At 53.8% G+C, this 8652-nt stretch overlaps 1 protein-coding gene across 2 annotated transcripts; it reads right to left on the bottom strand.

Moving 5' to 3' along the window:
* Nucleotides 1-4988: 4988 nt before the first annotated feature.
* Nucleotides 4989-7714, bottom strand: LOC122430839 (protein TsetseEP-like). 2 transcript variants are annotated; one of them, XM_043451730.1, is made up of 3 exons: nucleotides 7051-7597; nucleotides 5879-6326; nucleotides 4989-5848 (listed from the first exon to the last, which is right to left on the bottom strand). In XM_043451730.1, exons 2-3 carry the CDS (start codon nucleotides 6195-6197, stop codon nucleotides 5574-5576), a joined length of 594 nt encoding a protein of 197 aa, XP_043307665.1. In that variant the 5' UTR covers nucleotides 6198-6326; nucleotides 7051-7597; the 3' UTR covers nucleotides 4989-5573. The 2 variants fall into 2 exon arrangements, with proteins under 2 accessions (XP_043307665.1, XP_043307664.1); XM_043451729.1 differs by having other exon boundaries at nucleotides 4991-6326; nucleotides 7051-7714.
* Between the last annotated feature and the right edge of the window lie 938 nt (nucleotides 7715-8652).

The following is an 8652-nucleotide window of genomic DNA, read 5'->3' as shown; positions in this document are numbered from 1 at the left end:
GAAACTTGGTAAGGATGTGGAGGAAAGGGAACCCTTGTGTGTTGGTGGGAATATAAATTGGTGCAGCCCTCATGGAGTGTAGTATGGAGGTTTCTCAAAAAATTAAAAATAGAACTACCATAAAATCTAGCATGCCATATCTGGAATTGTTTCCAAAAGAAATGAACATAGTATATCAAAGAGCTATCTGCACTCCCGTGGGCATCAGCATTAAGCACAACAGCCAAGATACAGAAGCAACCTAGGTGTCCATCGGCAGATGAATGCATGTGGTTACTTCTCCAGAAACTTGAGATGGTTTATACACACACTGGAACAGTATGCTCCTGTTCACTCGCTAAGTCATGTCCGACTCTTTGTGACCCCATGGACTGTAGCCCGCCAGGCTCCTCCGTCCATGGGATTTCCCAGGCAAGAATACTGGAGCTGGTTACCACTTCCTTCTCCAGGGGATCTTCCCGACCCAGGGATTGAATTCTGCATTGGGAGCAGATTCTTTACCACTGAACCACCAGAGAAGCCCAATGAGACAGCATACAACCCTACAAAAGAAGGAAGCCCTGCCACGTGAGGCAGCATGGATGAACCTGGAGGACTCCGTGCTGAGTAAGATAAGCTACACATAAAAAGACAAACGCTGTGAAATCTCACTCACACGGGGAATCTAAAACACCTGAACCCATGGGAACAGAGAGTAGAATGGTGGTTTCCAGGGACTGGGCTTCCCTGGCGGCTCAGATGGTAAAGAATCTGCCCACAGTGCAGGAGACCCGAGTTTGATCCCTGGATTGGGAAGATCTCCTGGAGAAGGGAATGGCAACCCACTCCAGTATTCTTGCCTGGAGAATTCTGGGGACAGAGGAGCCTGGCGGGCTCTAGTCCATGAGGTTGCAAAGAGTCATACATGACTGAGTGACTAACACACACACTTCCAGGGACTGGGGAGGTGACGGAAACAGGGACCTGTTGGTTAAAGGGAACAAGCATTCGGCTACAAGAACGGAACGTTCTGGCGTCTGATGCACAGCATGGTGACTATAGTTAATAGTGCATTAAATGCTTGAACTTGGTTAAGACAGTAGATTGTCAAGTGTTCTCATCACAAGAGAAGGGCGACTGTGTGAGGTGACAGGTGTGTGAGTTAACCAGATTGTTGGAACCATTTCACAACGTGTGGATATAGCTAATGCATGTGTATACACAGAGGACAGCGGAAGCAATTTTTATGTATTTATCAATCCTAACCTTTTTTCACTTACAGAAAAAATATGCAAAACACAAACCCTATTAGTTGGCCTTTGGAGGAAGCTGAGAACTGATTCATTACTTTAAACATGAGAAAGGGAAAGTAGGTTTATCCAATTTTTTTATACACAAACTCTATCCCATGGTAATCATATAATGAAAGGAAGAATTCCAGCTTATAAATGGGGAGAAATCATAGGATCAGAAACTCAACATCCTGTGTCATTCATGAAATAACGAATCTAGGCAAAGAAAATGAATCGTTATGTCTGGAGTTTACTGAAGGCAACCAAATCAGCATTTAGAGAAAAATGGATACCCTGGAACGCACCTTAGAGCAAAAAGACAGGCTTAAGACTACCAAGTAGAAAACGCACCTCAAGGACCTACAGAGCCTGAGTTAGGGCCGTTACCAGGCCCTGCCCGCCCCTGGGAACCGGGCAGCAGGCAGGCGATGGTGGCGCTGGCGGGTCCCCTGGAAGCTCCGCTGCCCGAGCGGGACTCACGCGCTGCCGCATCGCTCCTCCTTCTTCTGGGGTGCCCAGGGGCGCCCCCCGCCGAGCCACACGGTGAGGGGCCGGGGCGGAGCCAGCGTGACCGACACCGGCCAGAAGGCACCTGCGGGGCGGCCGGTTTGGCGGCGCAGCGGCTCCTCCCCGCGGACAGACGCGGGAAGGAAGCTGGCAGGACAGGCAGGCCAGCGGGCCCCCGCGCCCCTGGCGAAGCCCCTGCATCTCCGAGAAGAACGCAGACGGCTCCGTGCTGCCCCGGGTAGTGGCTGCGGCTGCGGCCGGCAAAGCATTTGGAGCAAAACGTGACGTTTAAAGGACTGCTCCGTTTACAGTCAGAGGGGAAGTTTGAAGTGTCCCCTTAAGAACAAGTCACAACCTCAAAGTTGAGAGTTATGCTTTATTTACTAGGTGGAAATTTTTAGGACTTAAGCCTGGGAGGCAGCATCTCAGGCAATCCTGAGAGAACTGCTCCTTGGAGGCAGGGGGAGGAGTCAGGTTATGTAGAAGTTTGCAACAAGGGATTCAGTGCTTTTCTAGGTATGGGAAGATGTGGGAGTCTGGGCTCACTGAAGCCGTTCCTTTCGTGTGCATCTCGGCTGTCTGGGGCCGGCGTCCTGAGCTCCTCTGCGCTCCCGGAAGGCAGGGGCCGCAGCCTGGTTGGTTACCAGATGGCAAGCGTTGCTCTCCTTCCTGGGTGGCCTCGGGGCTCAGAAATTCACATTTAGGGGGCTGGAATGAATTCTCAAGCCCCACTGGTCAGTGAAAACACTTAGAAGGTGGTAGAGCGGCCAAGGACGCGGAGATTCCAACTAAAACGTGCCCACTCTAAGCGCAAACCTCTCGAAGGCCTTGCGGGGGGCCACACCTGCAGGCAGGGAATCTGCAGTCACCCCAAGATAAGAGCGTGGCTGTCGCAGCGGTTCTGCTGAGCGGCGTGGAGCCGGTGTGTAGAAAGCGCTGCGCATGTCAGGAGGCGGCGGCGAAGGTGGCGAAAGACGGGGAGTTGCTCAGTCGTGTCCGACTCTTTGAGACCCCGTGGACTGCAGCCCACCAAGCACCTCCGACCACGGAATTTTCCGGGCAACAGTACTGGAGTGGGTTGCCATCTCCTTCTCCAAGGGATCTTCCCGACCCAGAGATCGAACCCGGTCTCCCACATGGCAGACAGACGTTTTACCGTCTGGGCCACCAGGGAAGCCTGATGTGTTTCAGCAGCAGAACCGGGAGGTGCTGGTGCGACAGGAGGAACCACGCCGCCTGTGGAGTCCTGGCTCCGTCCCCATCGCTCCCCCCATTTCAGGAGCAGCTCCCCAACCCCCGAACCTCCTTCAAGAGCTGAGACGCGCGCCCAGGAGGCCCCTCGGCCCCCACCCCTCTGCCCAGCCCGCCTGGCCCAGGTTCGCTTCCTCGGGTCTGGTTACCCTGGGGGTGGGGAAGGGCCTTCAAGTCTTGAAAGCATCCGCCGCCCAGCCAGCCATTTCTAGAATGAGTCTGCTCCCGTCGCCCCCTGCTGCGATGCAGTTTACCCCCAACGCCTGTCGCGTCTTTGCGGCCCCAGATGCTGAGCCGGTTGGGTGAGCGTGAGGGAGATGAGCTCCTGCCCGACACTCACTCACACAAACCGAGTTTGCCGTCCATCACAGAGCTAAACGTAAAAACAAAAGTGAACGCGCCCAGAAGGAGAGCTAGCAGATTTTTCAGAGGGCTCAGAAGAAGGCACGCTAACCATCAAAGATAAAAAATGTTCAATTAGATCATGAAAGTGAAAAAAAAATCCTGTCAAAGGATGCTATTAAGATATCAAGACAGGGACTTCCCAGGTGGTCCAGTGGTTTAAGACTTCACCTTCCAGTGCAGGGGGTGTGGGTTTGATCCCTGGTCAGGGAGCTAAGACTCCGCTTGCTTCACAGCCAAAAAGCCAAAACAAAAAAACAGCAGCAATATTGCAATGAATTCAACAAAGACTTTAAAAATGGTCTGCATCAAAATAATCTTTAAATTGAAAAAAGATATCAAGACAATAGTGAGGCAAAGCAGATAATAGGAGAAATATATATATTATATATATATACACAGTTTATTTAGATATAATCTGTGAGAATTCCAATAAATCAATCATGGAAAAAAAGGAAAACAAATAAAAACCCACACTACACTGGGCCCCAAAGAAGAACAAACACTTCTTCCAGGAAAGTATGCAAGTGGCCAGTAAGCAGATGGGAAGGTGCTCAACAGCCTCAGTCACCAGAGGGATGCCACTGGAGGTGAACGCGGGCCACCACCGCACACCCATGGGAACACCGCAGGTTTTTAAGATCTGCAAATATAAGGGGAGACAGGGGTCGCTGGTACTGTCAAACCCACCAGCAAGGTTGAAAATGGCATGAGTGTCACGGAAACCGTCAGGCTCTGATGAAGTTAAACCCTTGCCTCGGTCCCCCACCCACAGTCCACCAGCCCACTTGTACACGTGTGACCAAAACAAGACACATTCTCAGAAAGACGCGTGCATGTACACGTGACTGAATCACGCTGCTGCTCCTGAACCTAACAATATTGTACGTCAGTCACACGCCAGTAAAACAGTAACTGCGCAAGAATGTCCATGGGAGTCTCATTCATCACCGCCCAGCACTGGACACAAAGCAGATACCTGTGAACAAGGGGGTGAAAGGGGTCCCCCCGGGGCACACTTTCCCTGGGACACTACCTGGCGATTAAACGTGTATGCTCGTCTCTGAGACACAGACACCAAGTGAAAGAGGCCAGGATATATGCTTTACGATATCGTTTATGTGCCTCCAGGAACAGGCAAAACCAGTCAGAAGGGAGGCGCTGTGGGCCTGGGGACAGGGGCTGGAAGGGCCAGAGACCCTGCATGGTGGAGACCGTCCACCACGACCAGGGTGGCAGTTACATCACAGCCTGCTGAGCAAAACTGGTGGGGTCACGGATTGAAAACACTTGAATTACATCTCTGGATGTAACTGTCACCTCAATAGGAAAACTAAAATCAATTTCCTAGGAAATGAAGCTCCATCGGAGAAAATGTTTAAGCAAACGGTGGCCAATCCACCCAAACTATTTTCACAGCCCTCAAAGACAGTCACTGTGCATTATGTCAGTTGACTCATGGGATTTTTATTAAAATGGACTGAAGAAAATTAAAAAGCATAGGAGGAGTCGTAGCAATTTGTGAAGCTGGGTCCCGTGAAGAGAAGAACACTGGGTCTAATTTGTGTTTGGGGGGATGAACTGAGCCAAGGGAAGGCCGGAAACAAGAAGACAGGAAGGTCACAAAGGTGAAGGACTTCAAATCCTGCTTCTCAAATTCAACAAAATATTGAGGCAGGCAGTGTCGGGATTTGAGAACTATAAGTAGTCTTTTATTTTTCTGCTCAACACTTTTATTTACAGCAATGACACCAATTGATTTTTAAGAAGAGAAATAGAACCTTACAGAGGATCTTTACCAATGAGCAGAAATAGGAAAACCAAGGATGGGGACCCGCTGCCCAGGGGGATCGGATCTCAGGGCTCCCTGAGCTGGGAGCACCGGCTCTGTTTACAAAAACACCCTGAGGAGGAAACTGCATTTAGAAATCAAGGAAGCAGACCTCGGCGTGAGGTACTGGGGGCTCACGGGACTGTAAAGAGTTTAAGAACAACGTGTGTGTTTGAAATAGGTAAACACACAAGAGGAAGTCATATGTTGAGTATAAACACCCGGCAGGTATATAAAGGCTCCTGGCCCAGGAGGCCCCACACTGAGCACCTTCTCTCTCTCTCCACCTGCTCCTCTGACCTGCTCCACCCTCAACCCACCAGAACCATGGGCTGCTCTGGCTGTTCCGGAGGCTGCGGCTCCAGCTGCTGTGTGCCCGTCTGCTCCTGTGTGCCCGTCTGCTCCTGTGTGCCCGTCTGCTCCTGCTCCGGCTGCGGCAAAGGGGGCTGCGGCTCGTGTGGGGGGTCCAAGGGGGGCTGTGGATCTTGTGGCTGCTCCCAGTCCAGCCGCTGCAGACCCTGTGGCTCGTGTGGGGGCTCCAAGGGGGGCTGTGGCTCGTGTGGGGGGTCCAAGGGGGGCTGTGGATCTTGTGGGGGGTCCAAGGGGGGCTGTGGATCTTGTGGCTGCTCCCAGTCCAGCTGCTGCAGACCCTGCGGCTCGTGTGGGGGCTCCAAGGGGGGCTGTGGCTCGTGTGGGGGGTCTAAGGGGGGCTGCGGCTCCAGCTGCTGTGTGCCCGTGTGCTGCTGTGTGCCAGCCTGCTCCTGCTCCGGCTGTGGCAAAGGTGGGTGTGGCTCCTGCGGCTGCTCCCAGTCCAGCTGCTGTGTCCCCGTTTGCTGCTCCCAGTCCAGCTGCTGCAAGCCCAGTTGCTCCCAGTCCAGCTGCTGTGTCCCCGTGTGCTGCCAGTGCAAGATCTGAGACTCTAGCCACAGACCCATGTAATTCTTCCAGCTTCAGGCATCTCAGGGTATGTCCTGGGCTGCATGTCACAGCCCTGAAGTTGTAATGTCATCAAATCCTCCAGAGTTTCTGTCCTCAGTCTCCAGAGTTGGGCATACCCAGCCCAGCTGCAGATGAAGGCAGACAAGGAGGGCATCAAGCTCATGTCCATCACCCCCTAACGGAAAGCTGCCCCCGCTTCCAGCACCACCCGAAGGGGCTCCCGTGGTCCTTGCTCCCAGCACCTCATGGTCTTTAGAGCCTGGGCCCCTGTGTCCCGCTGGGCTCCTCTCCAGGGCCTCGCCAGCCACCCCAAGTCCTGAATGCCTCCCACTCTCTTCCTTGGCATATTTTGGTCCACACTGGCCATTGTTAAATCCTTCAATAAACGCTCTTCCTCTGCACAAGACACATTCTCACGGTGAAATTTTTTCCAGCTCCTACCTTATGAGTAAAACCCACAAATCTGCTCCCACCCTGATCACTGTCCCCTCCCGGCGTCCCGCCCGACCAGCCCACTCTCTCTTTTCCTCACACACTGACGGAGACCGCGTGTGTGTGGCCCACATTGGTGTCTGTTACGGAATGAGTGAGACACGCGGCTGCCTGGGGGGAGGAGTGTGGCGGGGACTCCACAGCGGGACTCAGCCCATCCGTGGGGGGAGAGGAGGGGTTGGGGGGCACTCGGGAGGGGCCCCAGGGAAGGTGCACAGGCTCAGGAGGCTTGTCCGGGGGCAGGGACACACGCGCCGTGGCGTGTGGGCTGCTGGGGAAGCTCCCGGCTCCGTAGTCAGTATCAGATACTGTGTGACCTTTGCCAGGTAACCTGGGCTCCTGCCTCGGTTTTCTCACCTGGAAAATGGGGGTCAGTGTTGTGGTGAAGCTGGAGAGTCTGGCCCACGCCAAGTACTCAAGATGCCACAGGCACGGCATCTTCACACCACGGCTCGCGGAAGGGGTACGATCAGGCACGGGTGAAGCTGCGGAGGACCCTCCCGGCTCTTACGAAAGGAGTTTGATCTTTTATTGAAAACTGAAGAGCCGCTGGATGAGGTTGGAAGCAGGCTGGCTGGAAGTCCGTTTGGTCGGGGGGGTCATCAAGAGCCTAACTCACGCAGGTGGGGCAGCAGACGCACGGGTGAAGAGGCCCCAGCCGGGGGGACGGGCTCGCTGAGATGTTTGGGGATGTGGAGAGCGACATGGCTCCAGGCGGCCAGGTGGTGGGGGGCTGGCCCTGGACCACACGGTGCTAAGAGGAGGTGTATTCGTTTTCTGTTGTTGGGCCACCAATGACCGCAGCTTGGGGGCTGGTCAATATAGCACACACTTGTTTACTGTCTCACAGCTTCCCCAGGTCTGAAGCCCAAGCATGGGTCAGCAGGCAGCCCCTGTGGGGTCTCACGAGGCTGCAGTCAAGGGCCGACTGCACGCACCTCTCATCTGAGGCCCCGGGCCCGCCCCTCCCCACGCGGGGTGTGTGAAGAATGCGTCTCCCAGTTTCTTGAGCCCTCTCAGCCAGGGATCGTTCTCACCCGCAGGAGAGCCCACAGCTCCGGGGCCCGCGCTCCTGAAGACCCTGCACAACACGTCGTGTTCCTCCCCGGCCAGCAGGACTGCTTTTCTCCGACTCACAGCCTCCAACCTTTCAGAGCTCCCCGGGTTTGGGCTTCCATGGTGGAATCTGAAATGGTAAAGAATCTACCTGCAATGCTGGAGACGTGGGTTCAATCCCTGGGTAAGGAAGATCCCCTCAAGAAGGAAATGGCAACCCACTTCAGTATTCTTGCCTAGAGAATTCCATGGACAGAGGAGCTTGGTGGGCCCCAGTCCATGGGGTCGCAAAAAGTCAGGCATGACTATACAACTAACACACAGATTCAGGCAGGCCCACCCAGGCAACCTCCCTTTTGAGGAACTCAACTGATCAGGGACCTTAACTATATCTGCAAACATCCCCTGTGCCACATAACCAAACATGTCCCATGAGTGATACCTCGTAGTAATCACAAGCTCTGTACACACTCAGAAGGAGATTCTATAAGGAGGAGGGTCACTCAGGGTCATTTTACAGTTCTGTCCATCCCAGGAGGAGAGACAAGTGTGCAGATGAGGACAGGTCACATTCACAATATCCACAGGACATCAAAAATGGAGACACCCCGGAGGCAGTCAGGCGTGGAGGCCTGGAGGGTGGGTCTTCACAGATCTAGAGGCTCTCAGAGCACGTGATGGCAGCAACGCTGACAATGAAGGACTTCCCTGGTGATTGTAAGGCTCTGAGCTCCCAAAGCAGGCCGCCCAGTTTGGATCCCTGCTTGGGGAACTCGGTCCCACATGAACAGCTAAGAGTTCACATGCCACAAGTAAAGATCCTGCCTGTGTAATGAAGATCAAGTATCCCAAGTGCCACAACTAGGACCTGGTGCAGCCAAACAAACATTAAAAAAAAAAGCT

This window comes from Cervus canadensis, chromosome 29 (genome assembly GCF_019320065.1).
Source record: "Cervus canadensis isolate Bull #8, Minnesota chromosome 29, ASM1932006v1, whole genome shotgun sequence".
Lineage (NCBI taxonomy): Eukaryota > Metazoa > Chordata > Mammalia > Artiodactyla > Cervidae > Cervus > Cervus canadensis.
The sequence above is the reverse complement of the archived record's forward strand: the minus strand, read 5'-3'. Positions and strand labels throughout refer to the sequence as shown.

Bases quoted from the DNA above. Each gene is read 5' to 3' on its own strand.
- LOC122430839 (XM_043451729.1), bottom strand. From the start codon at position 6,197: ATGGGTCTGTGGCTAGAGTCTCAGATCTTGCACTGGCAGCACACGGGG.